The sequence below is a fragment of the Salmo trutta genome, chromosome 28 (assembly GCF_901001165.1).
Source record: "Salmo trutta chromosome 28, fSalTru1.1, whole genome shotgun sequence".
Lineage (NCBI taxonomy): Eukaryota > Metazoa > Chordata > Actinopteri > Salmoniformes > Salmonidae > Salmo > Salmo trutta.
The window spans coordinates 13,708,519-13,736,507 of NC_042984.1; the positions used below are offsets into that span (position 1 = coordinate 13,708,519).

The 27,989-nt window shown below is 38.6% G+C and overlaps 2 protein-coding genes and 1 long non-coding RNA gene across 5 annotated transcripts in view; all 3 read left to right on the plus strand.

Annotated features, from left to right (window-relative positions):
* Positions 1–5,716: 5,716 nt before the first annotated feature.
* LOC115165531 (homeobox protein Hox-C9-like) lies at positions 5,717–9,100 on the plus strand. Its single transcript, XM_029718717.1, has 2 exons — positions 5,717–7,197; positions 8,221–9,100. Exons 1-2 carry the CDS (start codon positions 6,657–6,659, stop codon positions 8,466–8,468), a joined length of 789 nt encoding a protein of 262 aa, XP_029574577.1. The 5' UTR covers positions 5,717–6,656; the 3' UTR covers positions 8,469–9,100.
* Positions 9,101–13,510: 4,410 nt separating this feature from the next.
* On the plus strand, positions 13,511–17,137 carry LOC115165532 (homeobox protein Hox-C8a). Of its 2 annotated transcripts, none has more exons than XM_029718718.1 (2): positions 13,511–14,292; positions 15,477–17,137. In XM_029718718.1, exons 1-2 carry the CDS (start codon positions 13,857–13,859, stop codon positions 15,803–15,805), a joined length of 765 nt encoding a protein of 254 aa, XP_029574578.1. In that variant the 5' UTR covers positions 13,511–13,856; the 3' UTR covers positions 15,806–17,137. The 2 variants fall into 2 exon arrangements, with proteins under 2 accessions (XP_029574578.1, XP_029574579.1); XM_029718719.1 differs by having other exon boundaries at positions 15,483–17,137.
* A 9,833-nt stretch (positions 17,138–26,970) lies between these two features.
* Positions 26,971–27,989, plus strand: part of LOC115165536 (uncharacterized) — a 66,923-nt gene continuing 65,904 nt past the window's right edge. Inside the window, exon 1 of one of the 2 annotated variants that reach the window (XR_003870191.1) lies at positions 26,971–27,926. This is a non-coding gene — a long non-coding RNA (uncharacterized LOC115165536). The remainder of the gene's footprint in view (positions 27,927–27,989) is intronic. The other variant, XR_003870192.1, reaches the window with a different exon arrangement.

Genomic DNA, 27,989 nt, shown 5'->3' on the forward strand with positions numbered 1-27,989 from the left:
TGCAGTATATCTAACTATATGCTTGTGTTCCTAGCTCCAACAGTGCAGTATATCTAACTATATGCTTGTGTTTCTAGCTCCAACAGTGCAGTATATCTAACTATATGCTTGTGTTTCTAGCTCCAACAGTGCAGTATATCTAACTATATGCTTGTGTTCCTAGCTCCAACAGTGCAGTATATCTAACTATATGCTTGTGTTTCTACCTCCAACAGTGCAGTATATCTAACTATATGCTTGTGTTTCTAGCTCCAACAGTGCAGTATATCTAACTATATGCTTGTGTTTCTAGCTCCAACAGTGCAGTATATCTAACTATATGCTTGTGTTTCTAGCTCCAACAGTGCAGTATATCTAACTATATGCTTGTGTTTCTAGCTCCAACAGTGCAGTATATCTAACTATATGCTTGTGTTTCTAGCTCCAACAGTGCAGTATATCTAACTATATGCTTGTGTTTCTACCTCCAACAGTGCAGTATATCTAACTATATGCTTGTGTTTCTAGCTCCAACAGTGCAGTATATCTAACTATATGCTTGTGTTTCTAGCTCCAACAGTGCAGTATATCTAACTATATGCTTGTGTTTCTAGCTCCAACAGTGCAGTAGGATCTAACTATATGCTTGTGTTTCTACCTCCAACAGTGCAGTATATCTAACTATATGCTTGTGTTTCTAGCTCCAACAGTGCAGTATATCTAACTAAATGCTTGTGTTTCTAGCTCCAACAGTGCAGTATATCTAACTATATGCTTGTGTTCCTAGCTCCAACAGTGCAGTATATCTAACTATATGCTTGTGTTTCTAGCTCCAACAGTGCAGTATATCTAACTATATGCTTGTGTTTCTAGCTCCAACAGTGCAGTATATCTAACTATATGCTTGTGTTTCTAGCTCCAACAGTGCAGTATATCTAACTATATGCTTGTGTTTCTAGCTCCAACAGTGCAGTATATCTAACTATATGCTTGTGTTTCTAGCTCCAACAGTGCAGTATATCTAACTATATGCTTGTGTTTCTAGCTCCAACAGTGCAGTATATCTAACAATTCACAACAATACACATAGATCTAAAAGTAAAATAAAGGCATTAAGAAATATATAGATTTTAGGATGAGCAATGTCATTAGGGTATGGCGTAAAGGCCCTTAAAGTTCCAATGCAGCCGTTTTTATCTCAATATACAATTATTTCTTTGTAGCAATTTAGTTCCTTACTGTGATTGTTTTCAATTAAAATGGTCAAAAATAAACAAAAATAGCTTCTTAGCAAAGGGCAATTTCTCAAGCAAGAATTTTGCTAGGACTGTGTAGGAGTGGTCTTTAGTGGGGAGAGGCAAACTGAAAATGTGCTCTTATTGGAAGAGAAGTTTGGAACTATCTTTCTTATTGGTCTATTAACTCATTTACACATGGTGATGTCACCATGGAAGGCCAAAACTCCATCCCACCAAAAAAAGACTGAAATTCCCGATTGTCTTTTCAAACAACTCTTACACTAAACGGCCATGAGCATAATTTTCTAAATTTCACAGTATTATTCCAACCTCATAGTGTGGAAATATATGTAAAATACATGGAAATCACGTTTTTGAGTGCACTGGACTTTTAAACTTTCATTCTGTCTATCTTCTGTGATCTGACACGGAAAGAAGCACTTGGCTGTTCTACTAGTGGTCTGGGTTTATTATTAATTAACCAATTAAATGAAGTGCCGTGTAATAACGCTTTATAACCCTTTAGTCATGAAGGGCTTCAAGAAAAGGAAAACCTCTTAAACTTATGACAGATCTTGATGCACTTAATGATTATCGTGCTATATGAAGTATTTGGGGGAACTCATAGACCTACCTCATCCTTCATTCACCTAAATTAGCTGTTGCCTTGAATGGAATTTATTTGGGTAAAAAACATATACAACAGAATGTGCAATGTGGACCCAGAGGATAGCTCTTAAAGTATGAATTATAACACTTGTTTTCCAAGTGGCCTTTACTGTGTTTTTTGACGGTATTACGTTTCTGTTATTTATCATAATAATAATATGTTCGCTGAATAGTTTCCAAATAGACACATTGGTGATTCAACATAAATGTTTGAGGATAAGAGTTCAACATGCCAATTCTGAACTGTATATGGCCTATTCATTTGACAATTCAAATTAGCTTTTGACAATACAACAACATGTCCCTTGTTCAAATATATGTATCATATAGGCTATGAAAACAAGTATTTACTTGAGCTTCCTTCACGTAAATACACTGATCACTGTTTGTAATGTGATATTTTCACAATTCATTCAGAATCATCTTAATCGGTTATGCGACATGGATGCAAGGTTCAGATCAAACCTAGAATTTACTCATGGAAAAATGTGGATTTAAATTCTAGTTAGCCAGTATACTATTCTCCAGATTTGTATATTATTTTAGCTCCACACATTTGCCATCATAGTTTCCAAAAATTACTTTGATCCATATAATGTTACATAAGACGTTTAAAACTTTCCAAATGATTTAGGAGTAGGTCTATATCTAATCACATTTCAAATTAAACATGGTTCTATGGATTCTGATGATTTTTTATTTAAACATATTAGTGCGCAAAGTAGGCCTACTAACAAAGCGGAAAGGGACTTTTTTTACTGTTTCCCTATTATTGGAAATGATATCACCAACTTAAGGTCGTTATTATGTAGGCTAGCTAGTAGGCCTATGTATCGTAAACAGTAGCCTTATGTTTTGGACATACTTATGTTTTGGACATGTTTTGGTTATTGATTGACTGAAACATGAATGCGCAAAAAATATGGATTTGTAATAAGCGTCTCTTGTAGCATTTCTGAATGAAGAGTTGGGAATCCGACTGCTAACAATATATTGCAGTCTGACCCCTGCACTGAGACGACAGCACCTTTGGACACTATTGTTGTCTACGGTGACAGTCTGCACCCTTCATCTCCTGCCGCCCTCGCCCTAACTAATTCGCCATATTTGGACAATGAATTCCAATGCCATTGCTCTAAACAAATGTCAAACCACAAGTTGACAGTCAGTGTAAATACATTATTTCAAAGCATTTCCTAATATTGAATGTCCAAGATACATGTACAACATTAGTGGAATTTGATAGAATAACATTGTTAGGGATGATAAAGTAGGCTATGGAGAAAATACAAAATATTTGGCTATTTAGTTCGACTCTTTTGATTTAACCAGAACAAATGATAAATAATAAGGATCATGGTGACGTGCGAAAGAGCGCATTTGGGTTGCAGAGCATACGGATTGCTCTAGCGTATCATATTATGAAATGTACTTGAAGTGAATGAATGAACAGTAATTCTACACTAGGCTTTCCAATCAGTAGGCCTACATATAGCATCATAACAATAGCAGTCATGACACAGGCAACACGCTAATAGGCTAGTAGCCTGAAGTTATCAGAGAATTCAAGGTATGGTCAATAACAGAAAGGGAAATAAGCCTAGTGTCCACAAATATTATGAAAACCAGGATACATACATTGGATATTTTATTTTATTATCAATGATCATTAGGACAATAAATACATTCAAATATAAATAACAAGACAGCAAAGTAATGACAACAATAATGGATTAACCATGCTCAAATTAGTATTTGTCTCCTGATATAATTACATTTGTCATGTGAATGTTCCATTCAATAGGCAATTCCAAGACTAAAATTGGTAGATTCATTTCATATGTGTCTAACAATACTGAACAAGACTCAAACTGCTCTGTGTCTTAGATATAGTCAATGGGTATCTTCTAGCTCTATGGGTATCTACTAGCATGCTAGCAGATACCCATAGACTTCCAGTCATTGCGCTAACGCTAGTTAGCATTGGATTGTGAAACTACCTCTAACTTCCTTCATACTGGACACAGAGACATAAAAATGGTATCCACTCTGGGGAAGTAGATAATGGGCCTCATTGCCAAAATCCCGAAGTATCCCTTTAAATAAATTAATGTAATTTCTACCAATAAAATTGTAAATTAAATCACTAAACAATAGCCTACCTTTTCCCAAGGCCGTATGAGGAAGATCTGTTTAGTCAAAACGTGTTGCAAAATGCCGACCAGCTGTAATATAACTGATCTGATCCTAACCGCATAGAAATATATATATATAATATATATATTAGTAAATATTATTGTGAATAGTTCATTAGTTTCATTAGAACCGGCTGCCTTTTATGCGTAAAATGATAGAGCGTGCATTACTGGTTTGAAATCCAGTATGACAGAGAGATGTATTTTAGACCTTTAATGAAAGATTACCTTGGCTGTAATAGATACGCTATATTTAGGATTTCATGGTTTTGATATCAAGGGAAACCCCTAGGGTTAAAATAGGATCGTGCTCTCATTGGGCCTGAATGTTAACTGTGTATGAGAAAATACTCAACGTTAGTGAGCTCAAGGTTTATGCTTTTTAATTTGAGCAAAATACTTTCTATTTGCCTGTCTTGATATTTAGTTGCATCGTATTGATAATAATATATGGATTACTCGTCACAATATTTAATACATAAGTTATAACACAACCTAAAAATGACATTGCCTAACATTGCAAGTCAAACAACGCCTTCTTCAGCACCATCCATAATAACCATACTGTACTACACAAACACCTGCTGCAGGTTACAGACTTATTGGGCGTTTATATTTCATGGTTGAATCTGAACCAAACAGCCATGACAGAGAAATACACTTCAAAATGTAAGGATGCTGTTTTCATTACAGGAAGTTCAAAATATGCAGTAGTTACTGAGATAATTAAATAATCACATTTTGAGATGTCTAAGTTTGCATACATTTATTCAGTTTAAAGCAAAAACGAATGACCTCCCTTGATCTTGTAGGTCACCAACACAATGACTTCACACTAGCAGTGTGAATAAGATAAGATACAGTCGAACTGGCCATCGATATAGTCCCCTTGACGAATCTAATAAAAATCTACTATTCAATAGTTACATTTCAGATAATAGGCTATGTCTATTTTGTCATTTTGGACGGCAACATTGTGCATTATTGTCTGTTATTTGTCTAGACTGCAAAAGCTCAAAATGAATATTTGGATTATTAAAGTATGTATCTTACCATAACATGCATACAACGAACTGCATCTTGTATCACCAATGTCAACCCTTATCCACTATCCTTTAGAGTAAAGTCCGTCGTCGTTATTGCAGTTAATCTGAATCAATCTTATATAGTCCTCGTGTCACTATTTTAAAAAAAAATCCTTTATCTTTAACTCTGCGTGGTTGGAAAAGGACCCTTAAGTAAGTCTTTCACAGTTAGTCTACACCTGTTGTTTACGAAGCATGTGACAAATAACATAGGATTTTGCATTACATTTTCTTTTTAGATAGGCCTATACATGACTGAGATGAGAAAATACACAAATGCACATTTTGTTTTGTTAAGTATTACTGCACTGTTGGAGAAACATAAGCTTTTCGCTGCACCTGCTAAAACACATGTACTGGACAAATACAAGTTGATTTTATTTGATTAATATGTTCTCTAAGTCATATATGACAACACAAAGGCTCATAGATCAGTGTATGCCATATTAGTCTCACAAAACAAGAAAGTGTATTCGTCTTGTTGCAAGCCTACATCGCTAGCCTGATTATTCCTTGAACCAATAGCTCCTCTCCCCTGCAGCACAAAAGTCCCTCAGTCCCTGTCGTTGCTGTCTGTCCTCACTGTTCCAGTGTTGGTTTTATGTTAAGCTAGGAACTCGACTGTAGTTTTATTAACGACACGTTTATGAACAATCAAATGGTCCTCGTAAACATTTATTGAAGGACATAAAAACATGCACTGCCACTTGCCGAATATAGCCGCTGTAGTTGGCCAAGTTTCAAGCATCGTAGTAGTAACTCTTTCCTCTATCTCTCCAAACATCATTTGGGGGGGAAAAATATCCCAATTCTGCTTCTTTGTTGTCTGTGCAAACTTTTTTCTTGTACATACATTTTGGTGCAATGGTAGTAGGATATAATGTACAATATTATCTATGCAGGCTACTCATAAAATAAAATCAAGTAGACTAGATTTTCTCCATATGAAAAGATAAACACCGTTATACAATGAAAAACGCAGAATAATTCAAAGCCTAATGTGTTAGAGAGTGAGTTTAATGATCCATTTTACTACTGAACTATGTCTATACGCGCATAAAACTGGACTACGGAGACATTAGACAGAGATTGATTACATCAGAAAATAGTGCCTACGATTTCATACCTAGCCAACCCCAGCCTGTTTGACGACTAGTTTCACATATTCTACTCATTTTTGCTGCTCTTTGATCAACGTCAGAACATAATACTGTGGAATTTACCTCTTATGCATCCAGGGAAAAATCATCTGAATATGATTCTAGAATCCATGTCTAGTGCAATGCTATGCCAGGATAACTCGCGCATTGATCCACAGTGCAATTTTTGTGGGGGTAAATATAATCACGTGTTGCTTCGGCAGCCAATAGCAGCCGGGGAAGCTTTGATAAATAATTACCTGCCTTGATTGTTCTATGGGTAGATAAAAAAAGTACACATACACTCCAAATAATAATCGGATGCATGTAAAATAGACGGGCAGCATCGACATGTCGGCCACGGTTCCCTTAAGTAATTATTATGTAGATTCCTTGATAAACCACGAAAGCGAGGATGTTCTTGCGGCTCGATTCTCGGCTTCTGGTTCGCACCCTACCGGCCCTCGTCCGACGTCCCTCGTATCGGAGTGTGGTGACTATCCCTCCTGCAGCTTTGCCTCTAAACCATCCGTTTTTACTACATCCTGGACCCCTGTTCACTCCCAGTCCTCAGTGGTTTACCATCCATACAGCCATCAACCTCATCTAGGAACGGACTCAAGGTATGTGCGGTCATGGCTGGAGCCGATCTCGGGGGCAATGTCCTTTCCAGGCTACCCGGCCAACGCCAGACACTATGGGCTGAAGCCCGACGCCTTCCAGGAGCATCGAGCCAGTGACTGCCTCGCCTCCAACGGACGCACCTACACGGATTATATATATTGCACCACCGCTGACATCCGAGAAAAGACCCAACCAAACATCCATTCTCCCGAGACCGAGCCTTTGGCTTTCGGGAAGCATAAAGACGAGAAGCCAGAATTAGACCCGAGTAAGTTCGAGCCCCTTGTTCAAAACCGGGAATGGGAATAGTTTGGAAGAGATTCTGTCTGTGTTCATTTGATTTGGTTTAGAGCTAGGCCATAGCGTCTCTCTGCCATAATTTCATCCCCCTTTCTTTCCTCGACTGAATCTACTCGGCTAGGGGGGCTACCTTGAGGGACTGTAAAGAGACAAACGCTAGTTGGATTGGGCTATAAAACGACGAGCTGGTTATAAACTACTCGAAAAACCTATGGACGTTGTAAATTTGAGGAACTCTGCAACATGCCCGCATCTCAGCAAATCTGTTTTGGTGTTTTAGATGCCAAATACTTTTTACCCAAGATTTGGGACCGCCAATATTAATAATCATTATAAACCATGTTGTATGGCCACTATGGTTTATGCTACTATTTTACGATGCTAGTAGACTATGCCACTATATCCCCCATAGTCTACTAGTAAATAAACTACAATTATATTTTAAAGAGATATTATGTTGCTATGTCAGTAAAACTGGATCCTCCCTAGAAAAACACCAAAGAGAAACCATGATAAGGAACTACAGTAGCATGGCAACGCGGCGTGGCGTACGTCTATGTTGTCTGTTGTCATCCTACATAATCTTTTTCCATTCCAAACCAATTGTCGATATAACCCCAACAGTTGAGGAATGTTTGCAACATATTCGAGGGACTTTCACTGACATGTAAAGGCTTGAAATACAGGCCGTTTTTATGGGCCTATAAAGCGAATAGGCATTGAGTATTTTACGACGGCATTTCTCAGAAGTCCCAGAAAGGGAAAAGCTGGAAGAGCATCACTAAATGTTGTCACGTTAAAAGATACATTTGACGTTTGTTTCCTACAGCATTATATTTACTAATACATTTGAGGGACCACAACTACCTCTGAGATCTAGCATAGCTTTTGAAGACCAAAAAGTACAAGGCCTTATCATGCGTCATAGCTTCAAGTTTGATATTATTGCTGACTGATAATGTGTTATCTGTTTTTATGTGTTGATTTTCAGATAACCCAGTTGCAAACTGGATTCACGCGCGTTCAACAAGGAAGAAGCGGTGCCCTTATTCAAAATACCAGACTCTCGAACTTGAAAAGGAGTTTTTGTTCAATATGTACCTAACCAGAGACCGTCGATACGAGGTGGCAAGAGTCCTCAACCTCACGGAGAGGCAGGTCAAAATCTGGTTCCAGAACCGGCGGATGAAGATGAAGAAAATGAACAAGGAAAAAACCGACCGCAACAAAGAACAATAATAAAGGAATGGTTACAATAACGACAAAAACCAGAATCAGACAACAGTAAAATAACCACTATTGCCATGGATAACAACAAAGATAAACCAAAATACATGACGCCCCCTTCTTAATGTTGGATTTTGTGTTGGATTATTAACCCCACCTTCCATGTTTGATGCTAAATATTTTTGGTTTCACCACATGCACCTTTCCTTGTCCAGGTTTAAAATAACCTTTAAGGAAAGAAAACATTTGCACTTGTGACGATACCTGTGGGCCTATATGTTTATTTACATAAGGGACATTTGAATGAAACATATTTTGAACAAATGTATAACTGTCCCGAAGTATAAGGAATGGAACACTGGGATTATTTTAATTTCTACCCTCCATAATTTATCATGTCCGTGCGAATATTCCTTCCATGTTTGTTTCTTGTGAATGTTATGCAGGTGTTGTAGCATATTTTGTACAGAAAGATAACATCTGCCCTCTTAACAAATGTATGTCTGTCTTGTGTATATGTGGTAACGTATCCGTTCGGTGTACCTATTTGTGCGTTTCGTATTATTTTGATTGTATAGACACGTGCCATTCATTATAGAAAGTGTAGATATAGACCTACTCAAATATAAAAATGATCATGAGGCTCTTGTGTTTTCTGTATTTATTTTCAAGCAATGTCTCTTAACAAAACAGACGTAGATATGCATAAAATCTTACTACCCATGCAAACCAATGTAAAACAGAATATTGCGACGTAGAGCACACGTTTGAGGCGCTTCAAATAGACCAAGCCAGTATATTAATGATGTCAACACAAATGCACACAAACCAGATTTCTGTTAATCTGGAGAGAAACAGCTTTAATACCTTAAATAGCCCCATTTCCCCGCAAGTGGAATATTGGAAGCAGATGGACCGTTTCCCAGTCTTCTGTTAGCATTTCCAGGCTAGGCAGACTCTTAGGGCCACGACGTGCGCCCCTAAATGGGGGATTATTTCGAGTAGGCCAACACCATAATGACGTAACTAAATATGATTTAACGAAACTTTTGTGTACTCCTTTTATATGGTGTTGTGACACAAATTATATTTGAATGCATTAATATATGTTTACAAATCCACTATATATGCACAGGCCACCACAAGTATCCACAAACAACCACATTTAAACCACATCTAGGTCTAATTGTAAACATCCAAGACATATAAATCAACATTTAGTAGTCAAATGTTTTATAGAACAAATTAGAGACCGTCATTACTCATAACTTGGAAAAATATATACATTTATTTCGTGATAAAAATGGCAGACAAACAACGGAAATGTGGTTGTCAACTTCATATGCAAATGTGACAAATAAACCTGTGTCGTCACAGACCTATCATATCTGTGTCCAATAAACCTGTGTCGTCACAGACCTATCATATCTGTGTCCAATAAACATGTGTCGTCAAAGACCTATCATATCTGTGACCAATAAACCTGTGTCGTCACAGACCTATCATATCTGTGACCAATAAACCTGTGTCGTCACAGACCTATCATATCTGTGACCAATAAACCTGTGTCGTCACAGACCTATCATATCTGTGTCCAATAAACATGTGTCGTCAAAGACCTATCATATCTGTGACCAATAAACCTGTGTCGTCACAGACCTATCATATCTGTGACCAATAAACCTGTGTCGTCACAGACCTATCATATCTGTGTCACCCGCAATTATTTTTCAAAACAGGAACACTAACAGCTGCTGGCTAAGATATTATTATATCTTTAACCTTTAACAATTTGGCACATTTTCTAATTTGAATAAGGCCCTGTAACGTTACGTGTGTGACAAGCTAAGGGAAAAGTTTAGGGCCTGTAAGAATCGTGCGACTGAGATCCCGGATTAAAGCTATAATCGAAATCTTCTTTCAGTCAACTTGCTTATAAGAAAAGGAAAAAATAAATATTTTTTACCTCAACTAAATTACAGTTAGAAACACATTTCGAGCCATTGCACCTATTTGAAAGGTAACGAAATTAAAATGTTCTAACGTGAAATAAATTCCCATGTCTGGCATTTGTTTACTGGGTCTTGGCCTAAATTGCCTTTTTGTGGTGTCGAACAATACGGACAGGATGCTGTAATTTCAAAGCCCAATCCAGTGCATTTCCGCACAGGACAAAAATGCTGCGTTTACAGCCCTGCTAGAACTCAGTTGATTGTCTCAAATGCAGACGAACAAAGCAAACCCGACTAACTGGCTAGACGTCTGGGCTAAATTACTTTATGGTTTTAATGGTGGGATGGTGGGTGATGTTGGACTCGTTCAAAGGGGGCTTGCTGCAGCTAGTTTGTCTGTTGGGCCCACCGCAAACATGCCGCTGCCTTTAAAAAAAAAGGTTTTATTGAACCTTTATTTAACTAGGCAAGTCAGTTAATAAAGAACAAATTATTATTTACAATAACGGCCTATTGGGGAACAGTGGGTTAACTGCCTTGTTCAGGAGCAGAACGACAGTTTTTTACCTTGTCAGCTCGGGAATTCGAGCCAGCAGCCTTTTAGTTACTGGCCCAGCGCGCCCCTAGGCTACATTTGCCAACCTCTAAGGGCAGCCCCCTCTCTGAGCGGGTCAGAGTAGACCTAGGCTATCTGACCGCAAGAAGAAACCAACGTCAAAAGCAGCATATTCGCATTGGACTATGTACATGTCACTATACTGGTTAGAAGACAACCCACAGGACAGTATCATGAAAACCAACATCCTGAGTCTACTGAAATTAAAGCAGACGCTAAACGTAGGAAGACTACTAATATCATTTATTTGACGGATCGTGAAATACATATTCAACACATTTGTTATGTCGTCCACTGCATTTTCCCCTCGTGTAATATATGTGGGTTTGATAAAACCATGCATGGTGCAGTTGAATGTTGGTGATCGACCGTAACACTAGATGGCGCTGTTGACCGATTGTTTGGGCCTGTACCACTAGTGCCTCCGTGCTGTGGATTTGCGTGGTGCATAAACAGGGAGTGGGCTAGGCGTATGCCTGTAGGTTTACTGATGAAACAAATGCTGCTTCGGTCATTCATCACATTTTTAAGAAAAAATGTTGTGATATAATTGACTGTCTCACTTGTAGGACTGGGTACAGGAGGCATAGATTATGCCTGTTGAACCTTCCATGCGCTTGCGTTGTGTGTATAGCCTCATAATTCTAGGATAGGTCTATTTTGTATTTGTACATTCCTTTACCTAAATGTCCCATTTCCACATGTTATGACCTTTACATTAGTAGAACATTAGCCTGATATTTGTTAACACACTAAAGCTGGTTTGTATACATGTTATGGATTCATTATGCATGATTGTAAACTGTTAACAACTGCTAGCAAATCGATTAGGTTGATTCTGCATATGTGCACCAACATTGATGCTCAATTAACATTTGGACTAACATTTGAAAACATCACACTTTTCAAGTTAAGCGCAATTTAAATCACTTCTTTGCCACTGTTTTTACGCCAGTGGTGTGGCCTAGTTTTCCTGTGGAGAGCCGTGGACCGTGGACCGTGGACCGTGCACCGTGGACCGTGCACCGTGGACCGTGGACCGTGGACCGTGCACCGTGGACCGTGGACCGTGGACCGTGGACCGTGCACCGTGGACCGTGCACCGTGGACCGTGGACCATGGACCGTGGACCATACACTTGTATTAGCCACCATATATAAACTTAATAGAATATGACACATTTCCGTATCAAACCACTTTAAGAAGAAAACATCTTCAAACAAGTAAAATGAACAAATAAAGAAAGTATTTATTTCAATTTATTGACAAATACCACCAAAGGCTTCAATAATCAATTACCCTAATACAAATTCTAACATTAATACTAGATCCTAATAATAATATGATAATACTAGAAGAATAGTTATTGTAATAATAATGTTATTATTAGAAATGATAGGCCTACATCAGAAGCAGTATTATAATAGTGAGGGTTTTATAGTTATTTCCTGTGTTTTTGTTGTTGAAATATGTCTGTAATCGCAGCTTAAATTTCCACGACGGTAAATTGCAACAAAGACCAGCAATCAGCATATTTATAGACTGTACGACAAGTCTATAAATTTTCTGTGTGCCTTTCCTATTTTACGATCATGTGTAAAAATCGTCAGCAACACCACAAAACCCACATGAGCGCATTCAGGGAGAGACTTTGCTGCAACTACACTAGACACAACTGAAATAAATATTGTACCAGCAATATGTACGCAGAAATAACGAGACATCCAATGCAAGCGGCATGTTTACTACGTCTACTCATAGGTTTAACAGGGTCAGTACAGTGAGTCGGGTATTCACAACAGGTCGTGTTTATATTTGAGCGTTACGGTGTTTCACGGCCTTCTGTAGTTTAAGTGCGCGAGGGACATGGGAAATCGCTTAGACCTATATATATCTCAAGTATGAGCACGTAGCACGGGCTAATGTTGAGCAACAAGGGTTAGACATTTTTATATTTGTGTGATTTTGTTAAAGATGTCATTATAGCCTTATTATTGTATGCCATTATCAATAGACTTAGCCGTGTTGAATATGCTAGGCCTGGCCTACTCGTTTTTAAAGTTATATAGGACTATATGTTTTGTTTCACTGTCATAATAGCTGGCTGTAGAGCGGGCCCGCAAGCAGTGCTATTGTGTAGGCCAAGTATTTATGATAGGCTAGGCTAACAGCATCCAATTTAAACCATTACACATCTAAACCAACGGTATAACATGAGGGTACACATGAGGACTTTATGAACAAAGCCGTTTTATTCTATTCGTTAGGCTATATGTGTTATGTATCATTCAAGCACCGTGTAAGAGTAATATGACCACAACGATATTTTGATTTTATCATTTTCACATCTTATGCATCAATTTGAACTCCTTTATCTAATAGAATGGTTAGTGGATGTTGCCTCTTAAGGGGTATGTAGCCTACCCGCTGACAGCTTGTGGAAAAATTAAGGGGGGGGGGTGATTGGTGTTGGGAGGGGGAATTGTGGTGGGGGTGGTTGGGTGGGAAGCAAAAAAAAGAAGAAACGCTTGTGACTGTGTCGGCGGAGCAAGCCAGCGTGAACCTCAATGCATCCAAAGCACACACCATGAGCCGGATTTGAGGCTGAAAAAGAGAAGATAGTGGAGATAGTGCGGGAGACTCGATGAGAAGAGTGTTGGAGCGCGAGAGAGCTGCCTGAGACTGTCCAAAGGGGCAGCGTTTCTCCATCTAGTTCCGGTTTGTCAGTCTGCGCTGTGTGCGACTGGGAACCTAAACAAAAGGCTGCCACAATCCAAAAGGGGATATTCTACAACGAAGAAACCTCGTCTGTTGTTTAATGCAAACTAAACAATGAGCTCATATTTTGTTAACCCTCTTTTCTCCAAATACAAAGGCTGTGAATCACTGGAGCCAACTTACTACGACTGCAGGTTCCCACAAAGCGTTGCCCGTAGCCACACGCTGGTCTACGGACCCGGGGCAGCTGCATCGGGCTTTCAACAGCCGTCCCATCATGTCCAGGATTTTTTCCACCATGGGACCACGGGGATCTCCAACCCTGCATACCAACAGAACCCCTGCGCACTGGCTTGCCATGGAGACGCAACGAAATTTTATGGATATGAAGCTCTTCCGAGACAACCGCTTTATGGTACCCAGCAAGAGCCAAGCCTCGCGCAATACCCAGACTGTAAATCGTCTAACGGCTCTAACCCCGGAGAAGGACAAGGCCATTTAAATCAGAACTCGTCTCCCACACTTATGTTTCCTTGGATGAGACCCCACGGTTAGAATTATTTTGTGTTCTTTTTTTATATAGCTATAAATGTGTGTATTATGTGTGTGTGTGTGTGTGTGTGTGTGTGTGTGTGTGTGTGTGTGTGTGTGTGTGTGTGTGTGTGTGTGTGTGTGTGTGTGTGTGTGTGTGTGTGTGTGTGTGTGTGTAACCTACGTGCGTAAAAGCAAAATATGTCATAAGGAATGGAGGCTGTATCTATTTATTTATTACATTTTTGTGCAGCAAATATACATTTCACCCAAAGTAAATGGATTAGGCCTATCTATTGCTCACTGTAATATGTAAGGTATAACATAAACATATAACCTTCTTACAAACAACCAAGTTCTCATGTAATAATTCCCAAATAATTAAAAACCAATGCTGGCTAACTTGATGAAGGTTTTGGTGATAAAGATTGTGTTTCGCTTGAGAAAATCTGAAATGATAAAAAAAAAATCAGAAATCCAGTTTAAACAATGATTATTTGAAGTACCTGAAGTACAACTAAGTGCATCCTAAATACAATAGAAACCTACTAACCAGAATGCATTAAAAATGTTATGACCAATATGACCAAATTATTACAGTAACAATAAATGACTTTTAAAACAAATATGAGGTACTTTGTAATGCTTCTAACATTACTATTCTACGTGATATTCATCCCGTTTACATGTCCTTACCCTAAACCAAGCTAGTAGGCTAGTGGATGTTAACTAGTTAGAATGAAACCTTATGGACTAGATCGTTTAGATTGTTTTTAATGGGATACCAGAGATGTTTTTTAGGCCTAAATATACTTTCCTCCACAATCTGCAGAAGAACGTGTATCCATTGTGTGTGTGAGGTGTGTGTGTTTTTGTGTGTGGTGTGTGTGCGTGCGTGCGTGCGTGCGTACACAGTTACCTGTTACATAATTGAAAAAGTAAATGTTAGCTTGTACTTTCTAGCTCATGTACATTTCAATGGAATGTAGCTATAAGCTAAACCGACTCCAAATACAAACCATCATAGCTATTATTGTATGTCCTATTATCTTATTGCACAAAGATTATCTCATTTATTTAAGTAATCGCACTATGGGCCTCTACAGTATTTGATTGAGCGTTGTTTTTTCTTTCATCCTGAAATGTTAATGCCACCATCAAATTCATTCTTATTTACTAACCTTATTTACTATTTAATTTAAGCACCAGGGAGGCGAAATGGAAGACAAACCTACAGTCGTTACCAAACTCTGGAACTGGAAAAGGAGTTTCTCTTCAATCCGTACCTGACCCGCAAGCGGCGGATCGAGGTGTCCCATGCCCTGAGTCTCACAGAGAGGCAGGTCAAGATATGGTTTCAAAATCGACGAATGAAGTGGAAAAAAGAAAACAACAAAGACAAATTTCCTGGCCAGAGAGGAGAGGCGGATGCTGATGCCGAGCCCGAGGAGGAGGGCAACGAGGACGGCGACGGGGAAGAGGGGGAAGAGAAAGAAGTGGAAGAGAAAAAGAAAGTTGATCCCAAGGAGTGATTTTATGGTCATTTATGGTTTAATGGCAGAAAACGAGAAAAAAAGAGGTCCCATATAGTAGACGGGGAGAGGAGAGAAGGCAGAGAGCGTCAACTTTATGGCCACGGTTTTATTAGTCAACAAGGGAAAGGGAAAAAACATCTTACAGATATTGCTGGCATAATCATTTATCTATTTCTCCCTCCTAACGATGCTTTAGGGATACAAATGAGTTATTTTGTAGTTTTGGACGTTTCCTTCCAATATGCATTTGCCAATATTACATCTGGGAAAGGTAATGGTAGCACATAGGTGATCTTTGTATGGGTTAACTTTAAACGCATGTTTAATTAACAGAGCAGGCTAGGCTACTTTTAGAATATGCTTTGTTTGGTTTATCTGACAACAGCATAACCAAACAAATGCATATAGGAAGACAGCGCAAGGTCCAACAAAACTTGACCAATGCCAATCTAATCTTGTAAATACACAACAAATTCACAATAGACATCTTTGCGAAATATGTGATTTAAAATCGTAAGCAAAACGTAACTAAAAACAATGTTCAACGTCATGACAGCAGTGTGACTTCTGAGGGAAATAACATTGATTAGCAACAGGCCCATATGTAAATCACATGTTTTAATTGTTTTTATTATACTTCATTGTCATTTGTGGTGAATGGCCAAGACAAGAATATGTGGTTCTTACTTCATATATAGTTTTGTTAAAATTACCAGGGACATGCAATCGTTTAAAATCCTTAATAAGACGCTACCTAAAACAGGGAAAATTGCAATAGAGATTTCTAAATAGAGATTTCAAATGATATTGTTTTTATAGTGTTATATCAACGTTATATGATTCAATTATATATCATTTGCCCAATATATACCTATGCTTGTTTAAGACAATTTGTGAGTCTTAGGAAGACACAGTTAGCTCAAAGCCAAGTAAACGATTTGTCGTTCGAGATTGTACCACGGCACTACCTACTAAAACAGAGCTTTGCCTTTTACTTCATTTGTATTTAATAATAATGGCACTGCTATGTTTAGATGAAAACCTAGATTTTCCCCAACAACTAAAACTGCCTATAGAAAACGCACATGACTGTGTGTGATAATAATACCTGCTACAATTGCAAGGGTTTGAAGAAGTAAGGAGTGTTCTTTTAATGTGCTGGTGATAATAGAGTAGTTTTTTTGCACTGAATATAACCTTTATGTACGTATTGTTATATTCTTGATGTTAATATGCTCGTTTGCTGGTGTTTCCCATGTGAACGACGGAATTGTGTGTCCCCGCCATTGTTGTTGACATAAAAAGATGAATAAACAAGATGGCTCACAATCGTTCCTCTTCTTGGCTGTGAGAACTTGTTGACTGAATGACTAAATGACTGAGCGTGCATGGGCTAGACTACTGCTGCTACTGTCTGTCCTCTACACAACACCGAGCACAACCCCTCCCTGCAACGAAAACTCAATCACATGGTACTTGTTTTAAATTATGAACAGTAAAATACACTGAAATGTTTTACTGCTGCAAACTGTAAATTATGGTGCATTGTGGGGAAATGTTGTGTTCAGGAAATAATGGCTGTATTTTGAATACTACTGTAATTCCACCCAACATAATACAGTACCATACCGTATTTTTGGAGCACCCACAACCTTTTGACCATTAGTGGGTGGTATTGTTGTTTCTGGCTCAATAACATATTTTGAGAGGCTATATTTGTTGCACACGTGAGTGAGAATGCTGTACCAACTTAGCTCCTATGTGGTTATCGTGCCCCACCAACTTAAAATGTATAGGGGAAAGATTGGAGCGGCAGCAAGTCTTGAACCTTAACATTTGCCCTGTAGTCGCTGCCGGTTTATAAGCCTTTGTTAAGGTCTATAAAAGTGCATGTGATATAAAAACCAAATATACATTTTTATAAACTGGGTGGTTCAAGCACCGAATGCTGATTGGCTGACAGCCGTGGTATATCAGACTATCTACCATAGGCATGACAAAACATTTATTTTTACTGCTCTAAATGCACTGGTAACCAGTTTGTAATAGCAATAAGGCACCTTGGGGGTTTGTGGTATATGGCCAATATACCACAAAGCACAAATAGGGCTGTATCCAGGCACTCCGTGTTGGGTCTTGCATAAGAGCAGCCCTTGGCCGTGGTATATATGCCATATACCACATCACCTCTGGCCCTATTGCTTAAATATGCTGCAATGTTTGTAAACACTTTACTTAGCAGCCAACCTGCTTGCACCAATCCCTTGCAATTACAGTAAAATAATGTGAAATACAATACAACTCCTCCCCTCAATTTCATTCATTCCGATTATGGTAGCCTTTACTTTTTTACAGTATAATGCAGTCAATTTTATTGTATTGTAGTGTGTGTCGTTACACAGTACTTGCTTTGTTACCGTATTTATATTACAGTAAGTGTAATATGAAACGCAGAATTGTTCTTGCCACCGAGGTGCCTGTAAGTTACTGTCAAAATCACAATAACCCTATTTACAGTGTAGACTACACACAAGACCAGGGCTGCCCAATCCTCTTCCTGGAGATCTACCGTGCTGTGGGTTTTCAGTCCAATCCTCTTCCTGGAGATCTACAGTCCTGTGGGTTTTCAGTCCAACCCTCTTCCTGCAGATCTACCGTCCTGTGGGTTTTCAGTCCAATCCTCTTCCTGGAGATCTACAGTCCTGTAGGTTTTCAATCCAACTCTCTTCCTGGAGGTCTACCGTCCTGTGGGTTTTCAGTCCAACCCTCTTCCTGGAGATCTACCGTCCTGTGGGTTTTCAGTCCAATCCTCTTCCTGGAGATCTACCGTCCTGTGGGTTTTCAGTCCAATCCTCTTCCTGGAGATCTACCGTCCTGTGGGTTTTCAGTCCAATCCTCTTCCTGGAGATCTACCGTCCTGTGGGTTTTCAGTCCAATCCTCTTCCTGGAGATCTACCGTCCTGTGGGTTTTCAGTCCAATCCTCTTCCTGGAGATCTACCGTCCTGTGGGTTTTCAGTCCAACCCTCTTCCTGGAGATCTACCGTCCTGTGGGTTTTCAGTCCAATCCTCTTCCTGGAGATCTACCGTCCTGTGGGTTTTCAGTCCAACCCTCTTCCTGGAGATCTACCGTCCTGTGGGTTTTCAGTCCAATCCTCTTCCTGGAGATCTACCGTCCTGTGGGTTTTCAGTCCAACCCTCTTCCTGGAGATCTACCGTCCTGTGGGTTTTCAGTCCAACCCTAATTTAACACACCTGATTCTACTAATTAGCTGCTCAACAAGACCTTAACTAGCTGAATCAGATATGCTAAATTAGGGTTGGACTGAAAACCTACAGGACAGTAGATCTCCAGGAAGAGGATTGGGCAGCCCTGGACTAGACTATAGCCTCAAAACATTTTAGAGGAAAGGCTCACTGTTTATTATTATTGTGCCAATACCCATTAGACTACACTATAAAAAGTAACTGTCTAACTCATTAAAGAAATTGAGTAGTGGCTACTCAAACATCTCCAACAGTCAGTAGAACTCAAATCATAAAAGTCGTACTAACTCAGATGTCAATAAGATTTCTTATCACTTAATGGGTTTGAGTACAGTTAACAAATATTCGGTTATTGAGTAAGTATAACTTCATTTATTTGTGTTCTGCTAATCTAAAGTGATTGAGATTTTAATTATTTCATATTTTAAAGTAAATGTAATGTTTATTAAATAAGTTGTTCTTGCTTGATTCTATTATGTTTTGTGTCTTTACTTAAATGAATAAAGTACGAGTCAGACACATTGATATTTCAGTAAAAAACACTTCTGTGTTGTGCTGATATAGAATTATTACGTTTTTGCAAGTTATGAATATACTAGTGCCACGTGGGTAATATATATATTTTTTACTTTATGATATTTTTCCACAATGTTGTATGCACGTTTAAAGAATGAAATGTATATTTCTAAAGTAGTATTAAGCATATGCTATGCTACAAGTTGTAATTGATCATTCCTCTAGCAGTAACGAGATAGGACGGTAATCATTACAGGAAGCTGCATTAGCCTCTATCATTAAGAGTGGTACACACCTTGTTGATGGTGGGAATGACTTGTCTCATTATTCAACGTCAATTTACCAGACGGATTTGATATCTATCCATCATGAGCACCGTGCTCAACAATGCCTGCTATAAAGTGGGTTAAAATGACAAGTTGTGAAATACACAAAACAATGTTAAACATTAAGACACGACCACTGAAAATTACTAATCAGAATTTAAAAAGATAACCAAAACACTTTATTACTTAAGTATTGAAGACTGAAATACGTTCAGTTCAGTGGAGGCTGCTGAGGGGAGGACAGCTCATAATAATGGATGGAACGGAGTAAATGGAATGGTACCAACCACATGGAAACCATGCTTCATGCATTTAATACCTTTCCACTGATTCCGTTCCAGCCATTACTATGAGCCCGTTCTCCCCAATTAAGGTGCCACCAGACTCCTGTGTTTGAGTTGGGACGGAAAATTGTTAGCAGAACAAATGACTTTTTACAGTGTAGCTCTGATGCAACTATTGCCACTTAACTTGAAGTTGTACTCGTCGCCTGCATATTTCTCCATAGTCCACTTTGACGACCAGAAGCTTCTCAGTGTCACAGGACGTCTGTATTTACAGTGCATTCAGAAAGTAGTCATAGCCCCTTGACTTATTTCACATTTTGTTGTGTTAAATCCGGAATTCAAAATGGATTTTTTTTTCTCACCCATGACCCCATAATGGAAGTGGAAACCTGTTTTGAGAAATGTTTGCAAATTTATTGAATTTACTGTACCTCCGCCCCTCAGGAACATTTACTGTCTTCTTGGTAAGCAACTCCAGTGTAGATTTGGATTTGTGTTTTGGGTTATTGTCCTGCTGGTGGAAAGCAGACTGGTGGAAAGCTCCTTTCCATTTCTTTTTATCCTGAAAAACTCCCCTGTCCTTAACAATTACAAGCATACCCATAACATGATGCAGCCACCACCATGCTTGAAAATATGGAAGTGGCACTCAGTCATTTGTTGTATTGGATTTGCACAAACATAACACTTTGTATTCAGGACGAAAAGTTAATTGCTTTGTCACATTTTTTTTTACAGTATTACTTTAGTGGCTCGTTGCAAACCGGATGTGACAAAAAATATATTTAATCAATTTTAAATTCAGGCTGTAACACAACAAAATGTGGAACAAATAAATGGGTGTGAGAGAATACTTTCTGAAGGCACTGTACATAGGCCTACACTTGACTTGTTCCAATCTGTAATGTGAACAGGGAGGTCTGCACCATATTAGTTCTTTATATAATGACTATGCAGTTACATCTAGTAACACTTTTATCACCATATACATTGAAATGACCAGTAAGTGTAATAAATAATTTCATACAGAGTTAGAAATCCATCCCTCATATTACCAACAGACAAACACTCTGTGGCTCGACATGTTTTGAGCGATAGTTTTCCAGTACCATGTACAATGGCAATTGTTATATTGGTCTATTGGAGACACAGTCAACAATAGACCTAGCATCTCAACATAATTGGCCCAATGCTATTGATATCAGTTGAAGCTGCAGTAGTTCCTGGTTTCGGGTTTTCATCATTGATTATTTGGACGAATCAGGATTGGGCGAATGCAGTGCTTAAACTGGATCAGTGATTTTCAAGCCCGTGTGAGGAGGATAAACTGTTTCCACAGCCGCAAAGTCAAAATGGGCTATATTGTAAAAATGAATGAAAACTAAAATGTCCCTTTTGGCCATGATAAACAATGGTGATATTAGGGGAAGAGAGGGGTTTGGAGTTTTTGTTTGCGAGGGAGGAGACTTCGCTTCCTCCGTTTGCACAAAGGTAATAAGAATTGTTAACGGCATTCCCCCAAGAAGTCAAATAGGAAATGACTAACTTTGGCAAGAGAAGTTTACTTCGGGGTAACCAAGATTACAATTTATTATATTGAGATTGTGTGTCACTGACCTACACACAATACCCGATAATGTCTAAGTGGAATTATGTTTTAAGACATTTTTACAAATTAATTAAAAATGAAAAGCTGAAATGTCTTGAGTCAATAAGTATTCAACCCCTTTGTTATGACAAACCTAAATAAGTTCAGGAGTAAAACTGTGCTTAAAAAGTAACATAAGTTGGATGGACTCACTCTGTGCGCAATAATAGTGTTTAACATGATTTTTAAATGGCTGCCGTATCTCTGTGCCCTACACATACAATTATCTGTAAGGTCCCTCAGTCGAGCAGTGAGTTGCAAACATAGGTTCAACCACAAAAACCATGGATGTTTTCCAATGCCTTGCAAAGAAGGGCACCTATTGGTAGATGGGTAAAAAAAAAATACATACATGTATATGCCTTTGAGCATGGTGATGTTATTAAATAAATGTTGGATGGTGTATCAATACATCCAGTCACTACAAAGATACAGGCGTCCTTCCTAACTCAGTTGCTTAAGAGGAAGGAAACCTCTCAGTGATTTCACCATGAGGCCAATGGTGACTAAAACAACTACAGTTTAATGGCTGTGATGGGAGAAAACTGAGGATGGATCAACAACATTGTACTTACTCCATGATGGGGCTCCCGGGTGGCGCAGCGGTCTAAGGCACTGCATCTTAGTGCTAGAGGCGTTACTACAGACCCTGGTTCAATTCCAGGCTGTGATTGGGAGTCCCATAGGGTGGTGCGCAATTAGCCCAGCATCGTCTGGGTTAGGGTTTGGCCGGGTAGGCTGTCATTGTAAATACGAATTTGTTCTTAACTGGCTTGCCTAGTTAAATAAAGGTTAAAACAACAAACACAAATCACAGAGTGAAAAGAAGGAAGCCTGTACAGAACAAATATATTTGAAAACATTTTAGTGCAATAAGGCACTAAAATAAAACTGCCAAAAATTTGTGAAAGAAATTAACTTTATGTCCTGAATATAAAGCGTTATGTTTAGGGCAAATCCAACAACACACATCACTGAGTACCACTCTTCATATTTTCAATCATGGTGGTGGCTGCATCATGTTATGGGTATGCTTGTCGTCAGCAAGGACTACAGAGTTTTATTTAGATTAGAAATAAATGGAATAGAGCTAAGCAGAGGAGGAAAACCTGGTTCAGTCTGGTTTCCAACAGACACTGGGAGACAAATTCACCTTTCAGCAGGACAATAACCGAAAACACAAGGTCAAATAGACACCGGAGTTGCTTACCAAAACGACATTGAATGTTCTTGAGTGGCTTACTTACAGTTTTGACGTAAATCGGTTTGAAAATCTATGGCAAGGCTTGAAAATATCTGTCTAGCAACGGCAACAAACAACTTGACAGAGGTTGAAAATTTTTAAAAAGAATGTGCAAATGTTGCACAATCCAGGTGTGCAGAGATCTTAGAGACTTACCCAGAAAGACTCACAGCTGTAATCACTGACAAAAGCGATTTTAACATGTAGTGACTCAAGATATATTAGTGTTTATTTTTCATTATTATTATGTTTTTTTACAAATGATACAATTTTTCTTCCACTTTGAAATTATTTAGTATTCTGTGTACATCCTTGACAAAAAAAAAGACAAATCAATTTAATCCCACCTTGTAACACAACAAAATATGGAAAAGTCAAGGGGTGTGAATACTTTCTGAATGCATCAAAAAAGGGTTCCACTATGTTGACAACCCATTTGTGGCTATATGTGCCTTTTTATTGTTCTTTATGGAACCTTTATGGATAATGCTTTCTCAATCTCAACGTTTCTTTGTAGAATCATGCTGGATCTGGTTTAATAGCTATATTATATTCTTCAAATTCCATAGGTTCATTATTGTGTTGATTAACAAATTGAATCAGGTGTGCTAGCTCTGGAACAGCTGGAGGTCCTTGAGGAGAGAGCTAGGGACTACTGACTAGTCAAACGTTCTCAACAGACACAAAACCACACATTAGTCTTTCACAACACACCGTCAACAGCGCAACACAACACATTAGATTAACTGCAATGACACTCTCACTCACGGTTACACAAAAATATCTGTTAGTTAACCACGCCCCAAAATATTCGAATGAGCCATCGCCCCCACATTTTAATTATCACTTAAAGAGGAGAAAAAAACTTTTTTGAAATGCAAAGAACCATTGAAGGGCTCTAAGTGTTCTTTGGGTCAGTATGGTTCCACATAGAACCATCACCCTTCCTAAAGAACCCTTGAGGAATCCTAATTTTTTTTGTGTAAGGTAACCAATGTATTTGTATACATTCATACATAACTTCAAATAAAATAAAAACACTTAATGCACTCTGCACTTGACAGTATCACTGATTTATTGAGGTTAAATATTGGCCATGGCCTCAAAGCCTTATTCAGAGCATCCATATACATAAACATTAAATACATTTATACATACATACCTCCATATACATAAACATTCATTGAAGTTGCAGGAAATGTATCACCTCTCATCACCCTCAGAAGAGGTAAGGTTTACAGACTGCTCCTCACCATACTGTTAATCATAATGATGATGGCTGCAGGCTGATTTCCCAGAGACAGCAGTGACATACTTTAGATTTATGTGTGAACACGTGTGGAACATTGGAATTTAGATGTTATCAATCATAACTTTTAAATATGGAGTTAAGCCAAACCCCAGTCTTCTGCTTTTGGACCATTGAGTTATGGTTCTATGAATACATGGACTGAAGGTCCAACAGTGGAGAAGCAATGGTTCAGCCCATAGAATCAGAGAAAATAATAGTCCTATATTGCTTCATCAGAGAAAGACATTCTTATTTTTTTCTGTTCCCATCCTCCCAAAGACAAACACACCGCAGTTAGGGAGGAGCACAGGGTCAGCTGCAGTGTAGCATTCCAGGAGTTAGCTAGGGGTTAAGTGTCTTGCTCAAGGGCACAAAGGCAGCCAATTGTAGCTTGGTTCTGAAACTGGCAGCCCTCCAGTTGAGGGTTAGTCTCTCCTATTGCCTGGCCCGGGATTCGAACCTTTGGGATAACATCATTGTTTATGCATGGGTGAATGGGTCATATAAAACTGCAGTGTTGGAGACAACATCAGAAGAAGTCTGTTTATTCTTGAGAGATTAGAGCTCCCACATCTTGAAGAGAAATGTGTTTATGAACCAATCTGGTAATGTTATATTGTTATTTAGGAAACACGTGTGTCATACCTTTGCTCTCTACTGTTCGATCAAATGTTGTCAGAGAAAGATAAAATCCCCGTAACACAAGGTCTATTCCACAGGGGTTCGTTTCGAGCCCGGGGTTGTTCTGCACTCCTTATTGTAGGACTTTAACTGTGTGCCACTGTACAGCTTTGGTAATGTATGGAGATGTATAGGAATCACCCTCATCAGAATGTGTTTGCCGTTTTCTTTTCATAACAGGGGTCCTGCTATAAGATGTGTTTGGCGCATCTCGAGCAACCTGGCTATCTCGAACCATGTGTTTATTTAACCTTTATTTACCTAGGCAAGTCAGTTAAGAACTAATTCTTATTTACAATGACGGCCTAAATTGTATAACCAGTTACTACATGGAAATCAACCTCAATATACTCCATCATAACTAGTCACATACTTAAAATAAATATTGTTTAACTTAATTAATTGCAGCAATATGTATCACCTCAATAAAAATTGGATGTAAACATGCAAACGGCAGGAGTCCAAAAAACAAAAATTATATTCAAAAATTATCACAAAATGTCATTCAAAATGCATCTTAAACATTCAAAACTGATACGTCACGATTTATTTTCTGTGTTGATATGTTTCTGTAAATCGAAAACAAAAGAAGAATGAGGGGATAATATTTTAAAGGCCTAAAGCCTATTTTCTAAAGCCTACTACTATAAGATACCTACTTAATAAGTTATTGCACGACTTGTTTTTCTCAAATAGAATAATGCTCTCGAATGAAACGGCTATTCAATAAAAATAAACATTTCGTTCAAATCTTGTCGGTTGTCCGGTCCAAAAATAGCACAAAAAATATAGGCCTATCAGTGTTTTATTTGTTTCGTATCCTACTGCTAAATGACTTGGCATAAGGTAAGGTTATTCCTTTAAAACTATTCTTGCATGCTTGTAGCCTATTGAAAATACAGGAAGCTTCCGCGCAATGAACAATTATCCGTAAGAATTGTCTGACCGTCGGGCTTTTGTGTGTATACTTTTAACAGATTCCCGTTTAGGTTTAGTCTATTTGCCATAAACTTTAATGGCGCTATAAATGGGGCTAGCTATATCCGGAAACACGGTGTTTTTCTTTTTACAGTGTGCAATGTCAACTCATCCTGCGACACGGCACATGGCCTGCACAGACAAGATGCAACTTGCCTCGGTGTATGTATATAATGTATTTATATCTTAATCATAGCTGTGGAATTTACAATATGATCTATCTTTCTTTCTTATCTCACAGAGAGACTAATGATATAGCCTTTGTCTATGTTAAGCGACAAGATTAGATCTATTTGGAATGCCAAGAGGATGGAAAATATTGTAGGCCTGAAAAAATGGAATCAAATATTGTAGGCGTATAGTACACCTACTGCGAAACAAATCAAACGTGTTTCTCTCCAATATCAAGGCCTGTTCTTTTGAATTATCCGAGTAATGTACTACTCCAAATGTAAATGCCATAAGGCCTGGGCTATATCTTCACCTTACCTCATCTTTATTCGGAACCTTTCTATTTTACAGTATCCTAAAAGAGGTCTGCCTACTGGCTTGTTTTGCTCAAATAGGCCTGTATCCATAGTTCCGTCTGATTTTCAGTTTTACACTACACTGTAATGTTCTGCCTAACGTTTTCAGCGAATAGGCCTAAATGTTTACACATGTGAAGCTTTGCCAATCTTCTATATGTTCTTGGACGGAAAGGAAATATCTAACACTTACCCTATATGAAGTATTCATGAGAATATGAAAAACGAAAGGTTTTCATTTTCACACGTTATAGGTCTGTGTCGTTTCTCTAAAGTAGGAGGTTTCTAGGCCTGTGCATACAGTAGCATATCTTTGTGCATACAGTAGCATATCTTTGTGCATACAGTAGCATATCTTTGTGCATACAGTAGCATATCTTTGTGCATACAGTAGCATATCTTTCAATCGAATGAAGATGGATGAATCGAATTAATTGAACCTGAGCATAAACCTATAATGAAGGTGTTGATTGAGCGACAAATGGCCTCAAACTATATCTACTTACCTAATAGGCTGTGTTTGCGTTTGTGTTTGTGAAGCTTCCAATAGTTTATTCATTGCCAATGTTCACATTGGTGGATACATTGAGATATTGATATGAAGTAGCATATTGGGGATACTCGCACATGACTGAGGTGGAACAGCATCGCTTCCGTTTTGTTCTTTATTCAACCAGAAATATTAAGAAAATATTTTTGTCTAGAGAACTTTATCCTGAAGAAGGAGAGAAATACTAGGATGTGCAACACATTCCTAGTTGTTTTGGGGATACATTTACATTTGAGTAATCAACGTTTACGACTGAATCCATTCTGGGATTGGTTGCAGCGAGCCACGTGGCACACCCGCTCTGTGAACATGAACTTTATGCTGTTGTCTATTCCTCGGACCTCACGTTATATCAGCAGCTCTCTCAGCAGGGGCTTAGACGTTTTATCGCCAATACATTATTTTCCTTCAGTATAGACTAAAAAGCAGTTTAGCTTTTGGATATGGAACGCATTTGGTCTAGGCTAGATTCCCTTCCCGACTTGCTCCTGCCTCGCCGTCAGAAATGGCTTCACGACAGTCACAGCCTTTACCAGCCCCTGTCTACGGTAGCCTACCCTAGAGGAAAAATAACCAAACGGTTGCACAAAGAGAGAAAGAGAAAGCAGCGGATAGTAAATTACGCTGGTTACCAAATTGTTCAATTTAGTTTTTGCTTTTCGATCCGTCGGCAGATTTAGAGACATTTGCCATGCGCGGTGTAGCGGCGTAGAGGTCCATTTGCCAGGATCACCGCCATACCCTTCCACTGGACCAGTGATCCTGCGTCACGGTCACTACAAACAACTCGGAGAACGCAGAGGCGGGTAAGAAAGCGATTCCGTGATCTTTCCTCACTGGCTTGAATCTGGATATGAACCGTATCTGTT

Excerpts from the sequence above, each read along its gene's own strand:
- LOC115165532 (XM_029718718.1), top strand. The coding sequence starts at position 13,857 with ATGAGCTCATATTTTGTTAACCCTCTTTTCTCCAAATACAAAGGCTGT. Across the intron at positions 14,293-15,476 it reads TCCTTGGATGAGACCCCACG|CACCAGGGAGGCGAAATGGA; the intron begins GTTAGAATTATT and ends ATTTAATTTAAG.
- LOC115165531 (XM_029718717.1), top strand. The coding sequence starts at position 6,657 with ATGTCGGCCACGGTTCCCTTAAGTAATTATTATGTAGATTCCTTGATA. Across the intron at positions 7,198-8,220 it reads GAAGCCAGAATTAGACCCGA|ATAACCCAGTTGCAAACTGG; the intron begins GTAAGTTCGAGC and ends GTTGATTTTCAG.